This window comes from Anguilla anguilla, chromosome 1 (genome assembly GCF_013347855.1).
Source record: "Anguilla anguilla isolate fAngAng1 chromosome 1, fAngAng1.pri, whole genome shotgun sequence".
Lineage (NCBI taxonomy): Eukaryota > Metazoa > Chordata > Actinopteri > Anguilliformes > Anguillidae > Anguilla > Anguilla anguilla.
In genome coordinates this window covers 70,429,493-70,451,397 of record NC_049201.1, presented here as the reverse complement: position 1 = coordinate 70,451,397, position 21,905 = coordinate 70,429,493, and the positions used below count along the sequence as shown (strand labels likewise).

The 21,905-nt window shown below is 38.8% G+C and overlaps 2 protein-coding genes across 5 annotated transcripts in view; both read right to left on the bottom strand.

The window, feature by feature from the left end:
- LOC118220818 overlaps nucleotides 1–21,905 on the bottom strand; it is a 61,497-nt gene that overhangs the window by 33,476 nt on the left and 6,116 nt on the right. The window contains exons 1-5 of one of the 4 annotated variants that reach the window (XM_035405122.1): nucleotides 5,398–5,605; nucleotides 4,951–5,283; nucleotides 2,821–3,096; nucleotides 2,035–2,192; nucleotides 1,388–1,841 (exon numbers count right to left, since the gene is read on the bottom strand). In XM_035405122.1, coding sequence (XP_035261013.1) covers nucleotides 2,050–2,192; nucleotides 2,821–3,096; nucleotides 4,951–5,283; nucleotides 5,398–5,437 — 792 coding nt within the window. In that variant the 5' untranslated portion in view covers nucleotides 5,438–5,605 and the 3' untranslated portion in view covers nucleotides 1,388–1,841; nucleotides 2,035–2,049. Of the gene's footprint in view, nucleotides 1–1,387; nucleotides 1,842–2,034; nucleotides 2,193–2,820; nucleotides 3,097–4,950; nucleotides 5,284–5,397; nucleotides 5,606–21,905 lie in introns of those variants that run through there. The other 3 variants (XM_035405166.1, XM_035405133.1, XM_035405140.1) reach the window with 3 other exon arrangements.
- Nucleotides 13,971–20,684, bottom strand: LOC118220737. Its single transcript, XM_035404914.1, has 7 exons — nucleotides 20,444–20,684; nucleotides 19,956–20,273; nucleotides 16,865–17,153; nucleotides 15,883–16,112; nucleotides 15,372–15,473; nucleotides 15,182–15,243; nucleotides 13,971–15,091 (listed from the first exon to the last, which is right to left on the bottom strand). Exons 1-7 carry the CDS (start codon nucleotides 20,484–20,486, stop codon nucleotides 14,927–14,929), a joined length of 1,209 nt encoding a protein of 402 aa, XP_035260805.1. The 5' UTR covers nucleotides 20,487–20,684; the 3' UTR covers nucleotides 13,971–14,926.

The window sequence follows — 21,905 nt, the reverse complement described above, 5'->3', positions numbered from 1 at the left end:
TCCTGCGTAAGCAATGTTTTTTATGCTCAGTATCTTTTATGAATCGAACGTAAGCACACCGTCGGAAATTATTTTAAGACTAAGTTCAAGTATAAATCTAAGAACATTTTTATAAATGTTGTGGACATAGTGGTGGCTTCCACCTCTGTGCAAGCATTCTTTTAGCTTCTGTACGGTCAGCCAACCAAAGACATTTTTAAGGTAGTGATAAATCATGATAAATCATAAAAACATGAGGTGTGGAAGTGTATTGGCTATTCGTTGCGTATGCTCGTGTGCAGGGATTAGTGAAAAGTATCATGACAAACGTTGTAACGTGGCTGAAAGGGAGTTAAATAGGGCACAGCCTTGCCCACCAGCTTCCTGTTCAGGAACTCAAGAGAACCTGACATAACCAGGCAAGTGGAGCAAGGCAGCCATCACATTGTTATTATTATTATTATTATTATTATTATTATTATTATTATTGTGTATTTTATTACTGAATTTATGAAAAGCCTTATTCCTCATGATATACTACGCAAACCCAGACCAACTCTTCTCTTGTGTCCTTTTAGGACATACCAAAATTGTACCCTGGTCAAAAGGCAACCAATAGCCATTCAAAGTTTGTGGCATGAAACAATCACATTGTGATGATTATGGAGATTATGTCTGCAATTATGCCACCAGCCTTTTAAATTAAGTTTGTGCACAGCTACACATTCCAGCATGGTCAATGTATCATTGTCAAATTTTACTAAAAAATATACATTTTGTCAACAAAAATGGGATTGGTTTCTCCTCAAATTTGCCTCAGCTGGGAGTCGCTCGTGTGCCCTGTTTTTGTTGTTATTTCTTGAGATACACGGTTTCCTTATGGTGCTCATGCAAAATGAGCTAATAACTTTTTACATAATGCATTTGTGTACCTGTATTCAACATGACCAGCACACTCCTGCCAGTCCTGATGTCCTTTCAAATGACAGGACGCTCCACTGAGAACTCTGTTTTATAAATGTTAATCTAAAAGCAAAAGATATTTGTATTGCAACCTGAATTTAATATAGGCCAGTCTAAGCTCATCTAAAAAATGACATTATAGGCCTTGATGAAGAAGCTTACTGAAATTGTACAGTCACATTGCAATGCATCACCTGTGGGTTGAGCTATTTTGCGAAGGTGGTGGACCACTTCCCTTGCTTGACTGCCTGATAGTGTTGTTGCCTGTATACATAGCTATTTCTTGCTGCAAGGCTATAATTAGAAATGTTTCCATGGTCTGACATAGCACCGCAGTCTTGACCACAGTATTTCTGAGAAATAGAAAAAAGAAACAGTTTGAAAAAATTTTGGTTGAACATTGTCATTTGCTCTTGTCAAGATTTTTTATTTTTTATTTCATTCAATTGCAATAAGTTTGTCACAATAAAAAACACAATTTACAATACAATTATACAACAGAAACCTTTAACTTAAATTAAGGCCTGATAAAACTACTCAAATCAAATCACTCAAAGTAACGAAATTGCGCAGCATCATCCTCTAAGCAAGCACAAGTGTAGAGAGCCACAAATGGGCCAAAAATGTTTTTAATCTGCAAATACTGCTGTGACGTCTACAAAGTAAAGAAAATAAAGAAATGCTCCTTCAAGTCCTATTGGATTTTAGACATTCAACAGATGCTCTTGTCAGAACAAATTACTTTCTTTGAACATTCAATCCATTTTTACAGCTGGATGTGTACTGAAACAGTGCAGGCACATTGTGCCAAAGTACAGTGGTAGAGTCTCATTGGGGAATGAAACCTACAACTCCTGAGGTACAAATCCAGATCAGATCCCGTATGTACTGTCCATTCGCTGAGAGAGACAGAGAAAGAGAGAGGGATGGGGAGAAATGTTTTTTTTTAATGGAAATACTAAGAGTTGTGGAATTTTCCATGTGATATTATGAAAAAAAGAGTTACCAAAGAGTTCAGTTACTGAAAGCACATTCTTCACTCCAGCATTATACTTGATATATTTCAGGAGACAGTTGTATTGAATATCTGACCTGTGCTATAGGGCTCTACTTCCTCCGTCTCCAGGCCCACAGCCCACTGGCTGTCACAGTCACCAGCAGCAGCACCACAGCCAGGGGAGACAGGTACAGCAGCAGCTGGCACTGATCCCTGCCTGAAGTTGGCACTGATCCTTGCACTGAAAAAGCATCTCAATATGACAAAACAACTTATAATTACACAGACTCTGAGAATGAGTGTTATAGATCCAGGACAGATAACAATCTCAGGTTATTGTATCTTCGATGAGTATAGGGCTCTAAGCCTTAACCTAAGATATTATATTGTAGACTGTGTATGTGTTATACATGACTCAATTGTCTTATTGCTTTACTTTCTAAAAGTCCACATTTTAACCATTGTAATGTGCATGCAAGTAAATGGGACTGTAGGCTACAATTACAGATTGTTTTGCAAGTGACAATAATTATATATATTCATAATAAATGTGTCTGCCACTGTCACTGCCTTAGTTATGAAAGCTTTGATACATCCCAGTTCCAATTTTGTTTTGCGAAATTATCAACCATTCAAATTTTTCTTTTTCTTTTTTGTTGAATAATGAACTGCGAGACACTCTTAACTAAACTGAAATCATGGGTTGTTGGGAACGTGAAATAGGCCACTGTGTGAATTCATAATACACTATGAAGCTACCTGCAATTATTACATTGAAAATGTGGTTATAATAATAACTTGACAAAGACGATAAAGGAATGGCAGACAGGACCTGAGAAGATAAAGGGGAAAACGAGGGAGAGAAAAAAACATTTTCTTACTATTGTCTTGCATGACCCGGATTCGAATAATGACTCCAGTACTGTGCCTACAGACACAGTTCAAAGCACGGATCCCGTTTTTCAAAGAGAGGATGGAGGACCGTATGAATGCGCCCTGCGCGTCTATAAAAGTTTCAGCCTGCGACGTCGGCCCGTCTTTGGCATCATCTGTTTCCCACTGTGGATCACTCCAGGTTGGATCCCCGCCTTTCAATTCACAAACAACGGCCCCTGTGCGATTGAGGAACACGCGCATTACAGGGAGGCTCTTGGGATCTGAGGAGAAAGAGAGACGAGATATATAGTAGAATGGGTCTCATGAAACCACAATGGGAAATTAAAATTGTTCTCAACTGACCTAGCTACCTGGTTAAATACATTATAACGTGACATCGATTGGTGGACAGTCTTATGACTTTGGTATTACGCATTTGGTAAATTGGTAACTTCACTCGTGTCCCAGAGTTAGATAAATAGCTTCAGAACATCATTTTTTACCGTTGAGAAGCATGTTCTTTACAGTTTCTTTTAATTTATTTATTTTACTTTGTATTATTTATTTATTTATTTATTTATTTACTTACTTATTACTTCCATAGCCATTTTCATTGTGTATCTTATAGAAAATGTTGAGGTATGGATAAATTGACACTTCTGTTTTCCACAGTCCTGAGGTTGCCACTAAATAATCTAGGCCTATTGTTGCAAACCAAATAATAGTGTTATCCAAGCTAAGTTTGCCAATTTATTTAGTTTTACATAGGCTCAGAAAAAAAAAATAATTCGCAAATTATGAGCGAATAATTTTTGCAGCTGGGGCCATGGAACAAAGGCTTTTCTGAAAGGTTGCTTAAACTCCCTAGATACATCATGTATTAACAGCCTGGTTTTTAGAACGGCTAAAATTAAAATATACCGCGAAACCCAGTCTGAATTTCAAGATAGCGGGTATTTTCTTTGTCAGTGGTGCTGTGTAATTTTGAGCTCTCGATAATTAAACAAGACAATCGATCCAGCCCTCAACAACCGCTCAGTCACTGAAGCACTGAAAGTCTTCAATAGCTGAGAATACTAAAGACAACGAGAGTGAATGGAATTCAGTAAAAGAATGATTGGAGCTGATTGCCTGTACAAAGCTATTTTCTGTCATTTCCTTTACCTGTTACAGGATATGGTATTTATTTATTTATTTAGGCTAACCATGCCACATAATCAATCGGACTTATTTTGAAGTCGAAAGTCGTCATACATTTTTGGATCCTTTTGGACCGTAAAATAATAGCGTACATCTTGAAATGGCGCCGTCCTCTTAGATTTTTGAAGATTTTCATTTTCTTTTCACCGCTGTCATGTTATCTCAAATTCTGGTGTAAGATTTTTTCCGATCTTATCAAATCAATGGCTGGATATTTAGACTGGCTACAGGCTACTGTTGATGTGGTTAACATTTTTCCGATCTTATCAAATCAATGGCTGAATATTTTGCCTGGCTACAGGCTACTGATGTGGTTAACATTCAGATTTCTGTCCATTACAAGGCAATGGCCTGGGCAAATGTTCACGAACGGGACATTCGTTATACAGAGCCCACTGCTCATATAGGCCACTCAATAAAATAAGCTTAAATGTTGGAATTAGAATTTACCCAGATACAAGATGAAAACTAGGTCTATAGCCTAGTTGCAGTGAGTTTTCACAGGTTCAACATCAACGTGTCCTCGTCGCAATGATTACAGAGACTTCGTACGGCTGATGTAGGCTACCCTTTCTGCTGCGAAATCTATCAACAATGCTGAATGACTGAAGTGTTGTTTGTTTCTTATGTTCATGTTTTTTCTATTCCGACACAGATACACGGTAAAATGCCAATGTTAATTCATTTCTTAACAAATAACTGTTGGTCACACATTCCAGAGTGGGACCAAATGTTATCTGTTAAGAGTTGTAATAACACTGTTAAGAGTTGGATTTAACACTGGACATTTTAATGTGTAGCTGTTATAAGTTGGGCCAATCAGTCTACAATTAATGTAATCCTTAACGTTGCTCACGTTTTTCCCTCTCTACAAAAACAATTTTTCGAGATCATCCCTCAAATAATAATCCAAACAATACATGTTCATATCTTACCTGTTATGGCTAAAACTGAGGAGGAGCCAGGTGTTAAACTGAGAGCAGTGCCCGCCACGGAGAAGTAGCGTCCGGAGTCGGCGAATGTGGCGCTCGAGAAGTTTAGATACACCGTATCAGAGCCTTTGGGAAGCTCTCCGCTGTAACGGCCGAACTTCGCGGTGACTGAGCTGAAGTAAGCGAGGTGCTCTACCTTTCCACTCGGTCTCAGACGGTACCAGCTAATGTACGTGTAATAGCTCGATATTTCTTTGATACGGCTGTGGATGGTCACATTTTGCCCTATATCCCCGAATACGATAGGAGCAGGGTTAACCAAGCCTTCAGCAGTTTCTGAGAAACAGAAAACAGAGTTAAACAAAAACAAAATACAATACAGACACGTGGAAATAACAACAACAACAACAACAACAATAATAATAATAATAATAATTTGCAAATACTCACTGTACTCGATGAAGATAATCAGAAGAAATAAAGAAACCATAGTGAAGAAATGATTGTGCACGTAAACTAAGTATATTGCTACTGTGAATAAAAGGATGCCATGTCATCTATTCTGTCATTTCTGTAATGATGTGCAAGCGTAAAACCTTGCCAAACCAAAAGCCAAAAACAACTGCACAGTTTCCCATTTTGCAAATGATAAATCTTGCTCTCTCTCTCCGTCTGTCAGTTTCTCTCCCTCTCTCTCTCTCTCTCTCTCTCTCTCTCTCTCACACACACACTCACACACACGCACACACACATTCTGACCCCCTGCATGCACATTTCTGCAGTGGAAACTAACTTAGATGGAAACTAACTTCAAAGGCATAGGTTGCCTGCTACAAAGGCCACCCATCCTGACACCTGACGGTATATAGGGCAACTCTTCATCTACTCAGTGCCAATATCTTGCTGATTTGCTCTCAAGAAGTCCCAGTATGTATACAACTCTTTAATACGAATATTTGATATTAACTTATATTTATGAGTTGTAATGTTTTAGTCAGGAGATCTGGATGACAGCAATACTCAATGATACTTAATGTGACTGCATGTGAAAAAATTGCAACAAGTATGCAACAAACTATACAAAGGGAAATGCAAATATGCACCGGGAAAAATACCTACTGCAGAGTGCAAATCAAATCAAATCATTCCGTCATAAAATAGACATCACAAAATGCCGCTACGGGCTAGTCGAAAATATGAATTCTCTGGGGTCTTTTGCACTGATCGGCGTGAACAGTTTTAGAAGGGGACAGTGCGCGAAACACCCCCAGTGCGGTAGGTCTGCAGACAGGTGAGTGGGAGGCCATGAAAGGCTCTTTCTACTGTAACTGGAAACTCAAACGGCGTGAGCAGCAGAGGTGTTGCTGAAGCACTTCATGTAACAAAAAAAAGACCAGTAAATTACTGGCAGAAGCGCTGGGTCCTCATACGCTGTGTCCTCATACCACAGGCTATTGTATTCTTATCTGTGCGTATTTTCGCAGTTTTTTTTATGGTATGAGTTTTCTGTACACATATTGCCCTGTAATTCTTAGAGCGTCTCAATTGCTGTGTGTGATACTGTTGGAAATTTCTGGTAATCAGTTGGACATTTCTGGTCATTTCCATGACATATTATTCTTCTATTATTCTGTTATTCATCACATAGTATTAGTACATAATCACACATAGTGTCAGCGTAATTATAAGTAGAAGTACACGGTCAGCATGGTCAGCATGAGTAAAAGAACACTGCACACTCACACATTTTAGTGGACACTCACACATTATCTTCTAAATAAAATGAATATCCTCTGTACTCATGTATCTGGATCCATGTAACAGCTGCACTCTTTTGTACTCACGTCAGAACCCATGAGAGCTGAATAAACACATTTTTTATTTGATATCCTGGGATAGCGGAACCACTATTGTTTAACAAATCAGCATTCGGAGAAAGGAGAGAGAAAATGGAAGGGTTGTAACCATAATGGTTTCATGATGTCAGCATTAGTTAACCAACATCGACTAATTTAGATATAAAGATCCAGTAAACGACTGTGGTGCGGCCAAAAGAAACGCCTCCAAGGGGAGAAGAACTGATAAGAAAAGATAAGAAATGAAATAAAAGCTGATGTATCTGTGGGGTTCGTTGGGCTGTTCCGCGGACATCATGACTTTGTACTCTATTTACTTGAGAATAAAGTCAGATATTCTGAAGATTATGCCTCATCCTCTTTATTGAAAAGAAATCTGCTAAATCTAGATCAAAAAGAAGAACTTTGTCGATTGGAAACCACGACAATACACAGTATTACTGTAATTATTATACAGATATTTGTATTTATACAGTATATACGCAGAGTATATGTATTAATTGTGAAAAAAAAACTTATTGGTGAGCTTAGGACCACCATGAATGTAGGTTATTACAAAGGCTTTGCATCATGTAAAGTCTCCAGAATTGATATGTGGAGGCCTGATAGCAGAAAGCTCAGATCTTCATATGAAACCAGTTTCCTCAATTGCACAATGAACTTAACGCACAGTCAGTGAGCACAAACATTTCATGTATTTCTCCAGAACAGGAGAAAAAAATGTAGCTTCTTGGTAATGGTGGCATGTATGTATCTGGACACAATAGATACTCACACGGCAGAAGTATGAGCGCCTAACATGAACATTAACTTCCCCACCACACACACACACAAAAAGACAAATGTATAATCCTCGATTTATTATTGCACATATTAGTCTGATATCAACATTCAATGACTCTTAATGTGAGTGCATGTGATAAATATATTATATAATGTATGTGCGATTCTTCATCAAAGGGTTTTATTATATACCAACAAAAATGCTTAGTTTTACTTTTTATTACACGCAATCAGTTCTTTTAAATTAAAATTTTAACAGGTATTGATCATTTTCAGAATAATCTTGTTACTGTTGTCTATATTGTGTATTCAGTGAGGTAGTCTTGGAAATTTACAAAGACAATCAGACAACGCAACGGAGCATTGCATAAATGTTAACAACACATTGCTATATTACACCAGCTTCATGTTAATGATCAGTTGTGTTAATAGTGCTGTTGAAAGCTATTTAAAGGATACAGCCTATTTTCTAAAATGTTCACTCTTACGTTTACAGGAATGACTTGATTTATTTAATGACTCTGATTAAAAAGCTCAGTTTTATACTACATGTTTATACTAACAATACTGTCTGTATTCACACTGTGGCCCATAGATCCTAGAGTGTACTGGCATACTATGAACCAACTGAACTAAACCTAAAATTATATTTTATTTTTTTCCCCTCATTAGTCATTTCCAGAAGGAGTAAAAACAATACTGTATACATTTTAGTCTAGTCTGCTGTGGTATTAGACAACCAAAGGCTCAAAAAGTCTGTGACTGGTTCCAGGTGACATTGTAAGTAGAGGCCCCCTGGTATATGACTGCATGAACAAGCTTCCTTTTATGCATATCTCTAATAAATGTTACGTTATTACATCATGCTAATAGCATTGATTTCTGAATGTAGAGAAGTATAGGGTGGGCCCGTTGCTATATTTGGACCAGACTTTTTTCATTGTGGAAAAAGAAACTGTTGAACTGTCTTCAACTGTTGAACGGGTCAAGGAAACTCCACAGGATGTTGGTATAGATGTGTCAACGGCTATCATAAAGAGAAGACTACACCAGCATAACCTCAGATGGTTCATCAAAAAATGCAAGCCAGCAGTAAACCTCAAAAACAGAATAGCCGGGGTTAGATTTTTCTAAAAGTACATTAAAAACCGTAGAGTCCTGGAATAAAGTCTTATGGACAGATGAGGCAAACGAGATGAGTATGAACATGTACCAAGGTGAAAGAAAGATGAAAGTGTGCAGAAAGGAAGGGACTGCTCATGATCAAAAGCACCCTCTGTCATGGTTTTGGCTGATACCACCATTCATTTTCCTTCTGCGTCTTTTCTTCAGTTATTACGGCAATTGGTTTTTTTATGCGCCTTTTCTTTAGTTATTACGGCCATTGAGTTGATTGAATTCAGAGACTGTAAAAAATATGGACAAAGCTACTGTGACGTCACCCATTGGCTCTCGGTGGGTCTGTAAAACACGTTTCGAAGCTCAATGGCGGGCGCGGCCATGTTCTCGATTTGGAGCCAAAACCATAAAGTTAAGCGGTCTTGTGATTTTTACAATGTGATTGACAGTCCGGTGCGGAAAAGCCCATCAACCTGAACGAACGATTGCAGAACGAACTTGAGGCTAGCTGACTGTCTGCCGCTTTGTTTTAAAATATATGATCAAATGTTTACGGAGTATAATTTCCATCCGTGACTGTACTGTGTCATGTAATCACGGTATATGTATGACATTAGTAATACAATTATGTTCAGTTATCTTCAATTTATGTTTCTCGGCAAAACGAATATGCTTAGCTAGCATATCAGCTTGCCAGTGGGCTAGGTAAGCTATCCGTGGTTAGCTCACGCATTAGCAATATGAACTACAGGGGAAGAACATCGACTGCACTGATGGTCAATCAATCAGAGATGTGTAGACTACTGGTGATTTGACTAGGCTAATTTTCATATAACTGTCTGGTAGACCTGCTGTTAACCAAGCAAGTTATCGTCGTAGGTTTTCGCCACAATCAGTTAATGAGCCATTAACTGCTACTACTCCATCGCCGTTTGCGGTGTTTACTTGCTGGGTGACGCTAGCTGACCGATCGTTCGCAAGTTATTTTTACCGAATAAAAATTAACACTGTCAGCGGTGATTAACAAATCTACCAAGTATTTTAATAAGTGATCTACAGGCGTGTAAATATGACAACGCACTCTGAAGAGCACGTTTTCCACCTGTTGCATAAAGACAAAAATAATGTACATTGAATTTCTTATTATTATTATTTTCTTGCTAGCTTCTAGCTTTGTCACATTCGTGCAGCATAGCCCAGGTAGACATTTACGGAATGTATACGACTGACAAGCCGTCAGACACGTTTGACAGATGGAATATTTGCCGGTTAGGGTTAGCTAGCTAGTCAAATGGCTTGGTAGCCGAAGTTGCGAACTGTTTTAGCATAGGCTACTGGACTACCACATATAGCAAATAAGCGTTAGCTGATTACGCTTTCTGCCAACTAATTATTTGGTTAAGTGGGCTAAAGGAAATAGTAAAAATGACTCGGCTACCGCAAAACTTCAGAGGAGGATTATTTTATGGTCGTCTAGTGCAGATGTAAATAGCACAAGCTATAATGAAACCACTACAAAATGGGATGCCGGCATTTTCTGACTTCGCACAGGTGGACCGTGGTCGGAGCCGCAATGTCAAGGCCAAGAGACGCCACCTCCCACCCCAGTGACCACAGATTGTAGCCCCTACTGTAGCTCAGTCCTCTGCAGTAATCCGGAAGTGACGCAAGGTGTACCTCATTGGTCCACAACAAATATTATAACAGTGCCCAAATGACACAATAAATCATGAAACAACCCATGGACAGTCATACGACGAATAAATACACATATTGTGACTATTTGTTCTCATGAGAAAAAATAATTGACTTTGTATTTTGACCGTATTTGTACCGTAGACTTACATGGAAACCGAATATGAAAACACCTATACTGGAGCCAACCGTAGTGGCGCTAGTGAGCAACCAGGAACTTCAAAAACGAAGTCTGGTTTTGGCCGCTTGATTTAAACACCCAGCAAGCCGATAAGCTTTGCTTCAATGTCACTTACGTTGCACGAGAGCCGGTAATCTGTCAAGCGAGGTAAAAGGTAAACAGGATTGTTGTGGCTATAAAATTAGCACAACAGCCTAGCTTAGGTTGTTGGCAACAAGTTAGTGCCACAACTTAAACTCAGAATTCTTTCTTTAAGGTGTTACTTTTTCAGCGTCGGTTCGAGGTCTGTTTTCTTTGAGTTGCTCCGTTTTCTGCTCCGGCAGTTTTGTTTTATTTTCAGAAAGTTCATACTCCTTAAGCTTCAGTTTTTTTCTTTTATCCAGTGTGTGTGTTGTAGAGCTTTTCTTTGGGATACTCTCCCTTAGGAGTATTGTTTTCCTTTCCGTTATTTTTCCGCTGTCCTTGGCTCTTGAGACTGTGGTTATTCTACCTCTGGTGAATAGCTTAAAGAACCCCCTGTTCAGTCGTGGTTGGTCTCCCAAAATCCCCACTCCATCACACCCCCCTCATCTGTGAAACAAGATGGCTGTAGTGTATGGCTTGGGCATGTATGGCTGCCACTGGAACTGGCTTAGTTGTCCTCATTAATGATGTGGCTGCTGATGGCAGTGGCAGGATGGATTCTAAAGTGTTGGATTCTGAAGTGTACAGCAACATCTTATCTGCTCAGATAAGGCCAAATGCCTCAAAACTTGATTGGCCGTCACCTTGCAGCAGGACAATGGCCCCAAACATACTGTTAAGTCCCAGGCATGTTATACCAGCGAACGGTTAATTATGCCTGTTTAAAACGGGAAACAATGCAGACAGTAGACTTTTGTGGTGTTGCATTGTGTAGGATGTTCTCTGTCAAGAGAAGAAGCCTCACACAACCCCATGAATAATCTACAGCTCCTGTTTAACCACAGCTCCCCCATGCGGTGAGAGCAGGAGTTACAGCTGAAAAGCTTGGATGTATTTTAAAATACAGGCACATACACATAAAAATCTCAGAAATATAATGTCAAGCATGAAATGTGACCATACTTTGTGTGTGTCTCTATACTACTAAAGCAACCAAGGAGCTTTTCAGGGCCAAAAAGTGTAATGTTCTTGACTGGTCAAGTCAAATACCAATGGTGAATCCAGATAAATACATGTTTCACTTACTGAAGAAAAGACTGAAGGCAAAGCACACCAGAAATAAATAGGAACTGAAGATGGCTGCAGCACAGGCCTGGCAGAGCATCACCAGGGAAGATATCCAGCATCTAGTGATGTCTGTGGGTTGCAGATTTCAGGCAGTCGTCAAATGCAAAGAACGTGCCACAAAGTACTAAATATGGACTATTTCATGTTGTGTTGATTTGTCCAGTCACCTTTGCTCTCCTAAAATGTTAGAACTATATATAAAAAGGTCTGTAATTCCTTCATGGATTATTAAATGTGGATGTAAATTATCTGCTGCTATAACACCCAAATTTCCCCACCTGGGGATTAATAAAGTATATCTTATCTCATCTTATCTTATTAAATATCCTCAAATTAAAGATGATAGTCTATAATAATTTAATCTCATATTCATTGATTTATTTCAAATGCAATGCTCTGGAGTACAGATCCAAAAAAAAAAAAAAATTGTATCACTCTCCCAATGTCTTTGCATGTAACTGTAAGTGACCAACACATTAGGGTCAGTTTAACAGGAAGCTTGCCCTGAGTGAAAGAACATCAAAGAAGGAAATTAAAAACCTAAATTGGGAAGTATATCCCAGAGATTATGGGGTTAACCATGTATCTTTCTATCCAACTAATATTAATTACTTGATTTAATAACTAGAATCTAACACATTCTATCCTTGATTTCATTGCTGATTGCTTCTTTTTTATACTATGGGTTTATTTATCCAGATGAAAATGCAATCTATCAAAAGTAGTTGGCATATGACACAGTTTTGGGGGCCTCTAGTGATGAAAAAAACATATGACACTCTTGCAAGATTTTCTCCAATTGTAACAGAGTCCTTGAATGCAGAAAGATCTCTTGCTAACTATGAATTAAAATTCATATCCCTCATATCCTTGGTGGTTTTATTAATCCCTGTCCCCAGGTAGGTAACCGTGTCCCTAACAGGGAAGTCAGGTATTGTTGAGCCAGGAGAGCATTTCCGAGCCAATGTTGCACATTTTCTCATGTTCACAATCAGATCCCCATGTGGAAAATAGTACACTCAGCACACTTTAATAATACTTCAAGTATAAAATAGTATAGTTCAGGTATATTTTGCCATACCATATTTTCACATGGGTGGTGAGAACCTTTCAACAGCTTTTAGAGCTTCTTGTACCTGGCTTTCATTTTCTGACTTTGGCAAGAGAAGCAGGTGGCTACGTCCATTTCATAACGTAGAGGTCTGTGTGCAAAAGGGGCAGACCCAGGCAGTGAGGTTCCCACATCAATATGGCTGTGGTTGCAGATAGTTGCTGTTCCAAATTTGGGTGTGGCAATTAGACATTCTCAGCCCCAGGTTACATTTCTATGAGAGCTTTTTTGAGATTTATCAACACGAGATTTAGGCCGTTAAGCTTTTTTGGCCACCATTTTGGCCACAAGTTTATTTTGAGTTAAAACTTTTGCTCCGTACATACCCCTGCTGCCTGAATAAAACATACATGTCTTTAGTATGATGTTATGTCATTAAACTACATTAAGCCTTAGTTTTCACATAAATTACAACTTTGATGGTTAAAAAAATACTTCCTGATTTATCTTGCACATTCCCCTCTGAATATACTGACTATTTCAGTTTTTCTGTTTAAAATGAACTCATTTAGCCCTCTCTTTGGCAGTTTTTCACTTAATTAATTTTTAAAGACTGAACGGATATACATTTTTTTCACCATTACTAAGTCCTATGGTGTCCAGTGTCCAACACATGGGAACACATCCATTTTTTTTCCATCAATGTCAAATTTTTTTTTTTTGGCCCCCATAAGCAGTTTTCACATTAGGCCTTTTAGAATGTCCTTTCATGTCCTTCGTATTTCTTGATTTTCACATGCAAACTGCAAATCCTTGAGACTGAGCTACATTTACAAATGTTTTGAGGTCTGGAGATTTCCTCCTCCTTCTCAGTCTGTCCTCAAGAATAGTTTGCTTCCTGAACCGCATTTTTCACGGCACACTGTATTTTCTTTTATCTCCTCCTCTTTCTTTCTAGCAAGATGGTTAAGGTGTACGGAAAGTCCTGGCAATGGCCACAGCAGCGCAAACTTGCAAACTTCAGAAAGCTTTCAGACTCAGCATAACAAAAAACAAAATTAATAAAATAAAAACATAATTAAATTACTGACAATTAAAGCTAATTTATTTGTTTATTTGACAAGGTCAATGCCCATTAATAACATTTCTGCAAATGTGAGTTAGCCAGGGAGGCTAAATTTTCATGTGTTGGCCAAGGGCTATATGCCGTTGGACTGTGGAAGGAAACCTGTGTACCCAGAGGAAACCCACAGGAGCACAGGGAGAACAGGCCAACTCCATGCATAGGGGATCTGGGCTGAACCCCCTTCCTGTGAGGCAGCAGTGCTAACCAATGTGCCTCCATGCTGTGGTTAGCAACAGCTGTGTTACTTCAAAAAAGGATTAACTTGAAGAATGAGTATGGTGATGAAATGAACTTTTGAACAGGACAAGACAATACTGGAGTTTCAGTATGAACAAGCGATCTCCTCTTTACAATAGCTGAAGCAAATCTTTTGTACTTACAGCGTGAACATGAACCTTTTATATCTGCTGGTAACACAGATACAATATCAGCATCTTTTACTCTCCAGATAGCAGAAACAAGATGCACAGTTAGCATCACAGGAATTTACTTTGAGATGAGAAAAAATTGAACATTTTTAATAATTAATGACTGAATAATTCATCATATAAAACATGATCTAAGGCAACAAAGTAATTACCCAAACTGTTCACTTAAGATAAATCCAGCACAGTCTGCACATTTCTCATCAATCAACGGAAAAATTATGAAACATTGTGACAAGTAGCACATTAATTTTGTCTTGCTGCAGAAAAAATGATCTTCAAACGGAGGCAAATATTTCTGTTAACGTTTCCCCAAAATTAGAAGGTTGGGTAGAAATAACAAACCATGCAAGTTTACAATGAGAGACAGAAACACAGAATTTTCAGAAACCTAATTGACTGCCTGTCTTTGTTTGCCTCTCTTTCCTTCTCCCCACAAGCAAGTCTTGCAGTATCAGCGGGTCTTTCTGTAGGTATCTGCATCTCTGTCTTTCACCCATGCAGTACTCTGTCTTCACATTTGTGTCTCACTTCGCTGTACACCAGTCTGTCTTCCTGACTGTTCTTCTGTCTGCTCTTCTGTCTTTGTCGTCTCTCTGTCTTGGGTTGTTTCTTGATATCCAGATGAGCATAGGTGATGTCCGAGGACACATCTCTCTGCAAAGACATGCATGGATGTGATTTGTAACTTTAGCTAAATGAAATACTTTATTCTGTTATTGGATGATGCTGTTAATGTGACAGTACATGTGAAATGCTTACGCAAGAGTTCAGTGTTGGTGACACTTCTGTCGCTGATGGTTCTGAACCTGAAACAGGGGAGTAACACCTCTAATTTCTCACACCTCTAATTTCTTTCAGTCACTGTATGTGGTGTTTACTGGCATGCCATTCACACATTTTCTCCTTCAGTGTTAGGGGAGCATGAACAGCATACCTTTGTGCTGGTGGTGGAGACAGTGACAGATGAGCAGGGTGAGGAGACACACACAGAGCACACAAAAGGCTATTTCACCATATAGGACTCCATTGCACCATTCTGAAAATCACATAGAACCATACTGGACTATTATAGTAGCTATACACAAGCATACTAACAATCAAGGCTACTATATTAAATTTACAATGATATATTGTACACATTCATACATTCATTCATAAATTCATAGCCATGGAATTATTAAGTATGTTTCAAGTGCAATAACATCCATAGACAGCAGGTGGCGATGTTGTAATAGATCGTAGTGTGCCATGTTCTCATGCTGGTTGCCTACGTCTACCTACATGCGGATGTTTAGCTTTTTAAAAATTAGGTTATATAAGCACAGCATGTTAATGTCCTTAATTGTTTATTCAAATGATGACTATTCATAATAGGATGTCATTTAGATAGACAGACAGACCGACAGACAGAAAGACAGATAGACAAAGTGTGTACTCATACTAACCAGAGTCAGTATGGCCTTCCTGACGGAATGAAAACTTTGGGCTCTGAACAGAGACATTCACCCCAACCTGGACCTCACACCACAATTCTTCATCCATTTCCACCATCTTATCCAAGTCCATCTCCTTAAGTATATAATCTGGGTACCCGTACTCGTGCTCGTACTCATCCTCATCCTCCCAGTCAGACTTCACTTTTAGTCCAATTCGCAACTGGCTCTCTACCCTGTACCTGTAAACAATAAAGCAAGAAGTTAGAGAGAAGCATAGACTACTTGTACATCTTTCTTTTCTTATGCACACTATATGACCAAAAGTGTCTGGACACCCCTTGGTCTGGGCCTGTTTTTCATGGTTTTGGCTCGGCCCTTTAGTTCCAGTGAGGGCAAATCTTAATGCTACAGCATACAATCACATTCTAGATGATTATGTGCTTCCCCAACAGGGGAAATAATCGGTTTCGAAAAGATTAGAATTATTTTCATGGACTTTGTAAATATTATTAATTTTGAGACATATTGCATATTTAAGCCTGTCACACCCATGCTCACCATATTCCTTACATTTTATTGCCCCATTTAATAAGGTAAAGGAGGGCTAATGTTTATCTATAAACAGTAAGCAGCTCTGTAGAGTCAGGGACTATTTTACAGCATGCAGGCCACACATTACTACAAGAGAACAAGCACCAGTCAGAGGACAGATGCGTCTCTCACTGATAGTAACTGCACTGGGCACCTTGTTAATGGGTGGAGTTCATGCAAGGTTAACTCAAGATGACTTAACCCACCCCTGGTAGGATGAGGCCAATTCTGCCCTGCACTGCGGACTGCAGGTTATAGTTAGGTAATGACAGGTTCAGATTTACGATAGCTATGTTTATGCCTTCACCAACTGACTGACTCAGAAGCCCTCAAATGCATATTTTTATGCAAAATAAGAATCGTCCATTTGAATGCAAAAATTTCCCTGAACCCCACTTATCCTCTCTCGGTGCCTGACAAAGACGAGGTCTGGCCAGTTTTTTCCCATGATTCCCGGGTCGACCGCCAGTAGATATTTACCCAGGGGGCACTGAGTCTGGTCACTACACAGCGCAACTCAGTGTCCCGTACATCCAAGAAGTCACTCGCTTTAGTCTCATACCTCCATTTAGACATTAACTCTTGACTACTGTTTGATGTTTGAGTTTCACTCCAATCCAGCTCTGGGCTTCCACCCTCACCTGTCCATTCATTCAGGAAATGCAATTCACTGCTGTTCGTCCAGACATCTGCTCAAGAACAATACAACAGATTAGGGCAAATAAATGTTAAATAATACTCCTTCATCTTTACAGGTTTTTGTTTAATTTCAGTGTCTACTAATACATAGTTAAATGGATGAACAGAATACAATTAAGCTGAAAATATTTAAAATTATTTCAGAACAATGTGCCATCAGGATTAAATAAATGCTCCCCACAGTCACATCTGAATTCACAGCTCAGTTTAATTTGTCTCAGGATCAGTGAAAGGATAACATAGCAACAATCCTTCTGATTTACAGGTACAGGTCACATTGCATCTTCAGGTTGAATTTGTTGCCCAAATGTTTGCTTTTTTAATTTATTTTTTTAAGAAAACATTCTGCTACTAGAAGAGCCCTTTTCTGCCCTATTGTGCCATAAATAGGTACAATTTCAACAACAGATTACAAAACAAACCAATTAGCTACAGTTCAGTATAGCTGCAGATATATTCCTAAAATTACATATTTGTTAGTATGAACGGGCAACTCCAAATATATAGGAAACACCAAACATAGCATCCCTCTCTGAGTTGTACTTCTCCTCACTGTTCTCGATGAAACTGCAAGCTCATGCTCTCAAGTACAAATTTGTAGTGAAATGATTCAGAATTGATTGTCTGATTTCCTTGCATCTTGAACCAATTTACGGGCATTACAGTTAAACCACAGATGCCTCTAGCTGAAGATATCTTTCCAACATGCATGCCATCACCTTAGCCACGATTCCTTGTGAAACATCCGTAAGTTCGGCTGTCTGTATCACTAAAGCTCTGGCCAAACATGTTCCAACAATCATCCCTCTTTCAAAGTCCCTGGGATCATTTTATTTCAGCTAAAATAACGGGCAAGTGGGCCTGGATAGATTTATTTTATTAACAATAACGTCAAGCATTCTGGGTTGTCTGTGGGTGTCTGTGGCTTAATGAACTCAGGATCCAGTATTTACAAATTCACCTTCACACATTCACATTTCAATATTTTTAATCAGTGATATCTAAATTAGTCAAGGTATAAATGTAGGTTGACACCCTCAGTACATTTTCAGGTTTTCGACAAATTAAATGTCTATTTAATGTGGGTAATGTGGCTGTAAAAAAAAAAAAAAAAAAAAAAAAAAAAACGTTTCAGTAAAAACTTTCACCGTTATACTAAATCCTTTTTTAAAATTCAAAATATTGTGTCTTTGTGGAATTTTTTTTATACATCTCCCCTTTTCATTTATTTGCACGTCAATTTAATCTTCCATGTCATTTACAGACACCAAAATTACATTTCAAAAGTAATTTTGGTCTCTGTAAATGACGTGGAAGAATAAATTTGGTTGTGTCAATGTTTATTTTAATGTTACATTTGTGAATTGCGCACGTTTTATACGTTGCCTGCGCCAGTGAAACGCAATCTCTTATAAGACTATCTATTTAAATGTTTTATTTTCTGGCCAAATGCAGAAAAGAATGGTTGAGGATGCAATAGTTTAGGATGAATTCATCATTAAATAATTTGATACGGTCCCGCATTGTGTTTTGTTCCAACTTTTTTTTTTTTTTTAATTACACATCTCATTCGCACACATATCCAGACACTCACGCACGCACACTCATAGCCTACATGCATCCACACACGTGCATTTATTCCAATTTCAATAAACTTTTCAAACATTCGTTGTGGTCTCCGTTTTGTTTGACTAGTGCGACCCCATTCGTAACAAATTGCACGTTTGTTTGAAGTATCTACCAACCATAAACAGTATTTACAGTTCTGACCTACTTTTGGTTTATCGGAGAAGATTTTTTCAGCCTAGTATTCTTCGCCCATTAAAACTCGTTTGCTGCCCAGTGCCTTAACACTAATAAATGAACACATGGTTGGCCACACCTGAAAAATTAAATCTGAGCCGCTGCCGTAGTGTGGCCTATTGGACACAATCTTGGTGTTTTTTTTTATAGTTATTCATGCTTGAGTACCCTGTGTGGATCCCCGTGACACCACAATCGGTACACTTGGGGGGGTCTTTGATCTAATCGCGACTGCAGGTGACATAATGTCTCTCAGTACAACCAAACTTTTCTGGAAACCCTGGATGTTGAGAATCCTTCTCTCAGCATTCCATAGTTTTTTTTCTGCCGGTTATCGCGCGTTTCATTCCACTTTGGGAGACGCATACATATGGCAAGACGTTCAATATTTGCATCGCATATGCAAGTCATTCTGCTTCTCTACCAATGGTTTACTCTTATTATGTTGCTATGAATAATCAATCTTGTGTATTATAGATATTCGCTATTTGCTGTTGGGCGCAATTATTTTCCCCTCGGCTGATGAATAGACCTTGTAGCCTACTATGATGCCTTTAAAATTTTAGGCTGAGCCCACCGATTCCTTAAAACAATGTAACTCTAATCCAATAAAGTTTTGATCAAATTCAACCTCTTCGCCAAGCAATGAATAAACAGCACGATGGTTTTGTGCCTCCAGGACTAAGGCTGAAAACCACTGAGGTGGACTACAAGCCTTGTCAGCCACTGTTTTAGGCTGCATGTGCGAGGTGTGTTTGGTCAGCAATTATTGGGTTTTTACATAGATTCCTAGTAAGGATCCTATTCTGACACATTTTCCAGAAATATCTTAATCGGCTAGTCTTAAACCCTGAATTGTTACAGGGCAACATCACGGTCCTTTGACATCACGACCCGTTCATCTCGAGCCAAGACCCATTTCCCCACAATGTAGACCAAAATATAATTTTTTCGGGTCAAAACTACTTGGGGACGTGGTTTTTACTCACCTCCGACCGTTAAAACGGTTCCATTATCGGTAAACTGGAGGTAGCTACGGAGGTGCTCTCCACAGTAATACCGCCCAGAATCCCCTGATTCCACCTGTAAAATCGTCAGGGCAACCCAGATATCGTCTGTTCTTTTGCTGGTGAATCGGCATGGCGATTTCTCACATTTAGTATCGATAATTTGCAGTGTCTCATTCGAATTCATTCGAACCCAGCGGACAAGCTCTTTGTAACAGCCATGGTTCTTGGAACACTGGCAACTGAGTGTGGCATTCTCCCCCGCTCTGGCGAACACGATCGAGCAAGAGACGGAACCCGCTGCAATGAACAAAGAGGTCGAATTAAAACAGAATCTCTGACAAGTGCCAAAATACCCAGATTATATTAGCATAGCATATTATTTCACATTATTTGGTTTAATATTTTCAAGTAAACTGCCATTATTTTTCCATACATTTGAAATATATATAGGCTAATTTAGTACTCACTGCAGGACAGAGCGAAGAGTATGAAATGGAGAACCTGTGGCATGTCCGCCGAACCCGATGGTGCATGTGTGTCAGTCCGGTTTCGCCTGCCAGATAAGACGGACTGCTTACAGATATGCCTGCCAAGTTCAGGCTCGCCTTCTCACCTAAAAGCCAAAGGGCGAGTTTCCGTTCGGAATGGAACACACTTTCGCCACACACACAAGCGTTTCTCGGCCATTTCGAACGATCGAAACTGAAAAAACCCGCAGAAATAACCGCAACTAAACTGTTTGAAAGAGACGTAGGCCGTCCAAGGCTGCGTCTCAACCATCTCCGACGTTAACTGTTTGCGCACAAACAACATCGAGCCTGCGTGGTTTTTAGATCTGTCGACTGCTTTTAAAAAACAAAAACCCACCAAAATTCCAACCACTTGTTATTTACTTGTTTGGCCTTTAAGGACAAGCACAACTCCATGCATGCAGGCTTGCATGCAAAAAAACAAAAAACAAAAAAAAAAAAACGGCTCTAATGTAAAACACCGAGTCATTTTCTCACGGTTCCAATTCATCATTATGCTAATAACGCAATGTGTTATCAAATAAAATCAATTGTAGATTTACTGTTTTAGCTTTGCCTTTTTTCTTTCTTTCATCAACATTTTTATTATTATTATTATTATTATTATTATTATTATTATTATTGGTAGTAGTAGTAGTAGTAGTAGTATAATTGTTATTGTCACAACCTCTCTTGGAAGTTCATTAAAAAACAGAGATGAAACAAGAAAAAAAAAAACTAGTTTAAATCAGTTACTTGAAATTACAATAGGGACTAATTAACACTAACAGCTGCTGAGTATCACACATCAAATTTCTTATGACTAGCTCTATGTATCCGAGCTATTTATGTTTCCATATAAATAATATCAAGGAAGCTATTCACCCAATGAGACCTGGGGTCTCATTTATAAAACGGACTCACGATCAATTTTGATCTTAAGTATGACTTGCGCAGAAAACCAAGTAAAAATAAAATGTTACTTTGACGTGGAAATGATCTTATCTCTACGCAAAGTCTGGACTTGACGTAAGTTATTTTCCTGCTGGTTATGTACGGCTATTTTTCCCTCCCTTGCAGTTTAAGGTCAGACCATTTCTTTTTCAGATCAGCCACGGTTCTGTCTTGCTGCCCCACCTCATGCACTGCAGCGGCGACATACTCCCAAGCTACCTGTTTAGCTTTGTTTGTCAACCCACTATTTAGTCCACCAAATAATACGTGCTGGCTGTCTTCAGTCTCCTCTACCATCGCCGTGATCGCGTCTTCCAAAAAGTTTGATTTTATCTTTTGGTCCATGGTTATTCCTGACTAAACCCTCATTTGTGCTAGCATTATATAAGGGGAAATTGCTGCTTGTAAGGCACGTTCAGGTGCCGTCAATTTTAAGTTAATTTGAGATTTATAGATAACTGGTAAG

What these genes read in the sequence shown, in the direction of transcription:
- LOC118220737 (XM_035404914.1), bottom strand. Translation starts at nt 20,486, where the DNA reads ATGCCACAGGTTCTCCATTTCATACTCTTCGCTCTGTCCTGCA. An exon ending in ACTCTTCGCTCTGTCCTGCA is followed by an intron (nt 20,274 to 20,443) that starts GTGAGTACTAAA and finishes TGTTCATTGCAG; the next exon opens with CGGGTTCCGTCTCTTGCTCG. An exon ending in AACCGTTTTAACGGTCGGAG is followed by an intron (nt 17,154 to 19,955) that starts GTGAGTAAAAAC and finishes GTTCTTGAGCAG; the next exon opens with ATGTCTGGACGAACAGCAGT.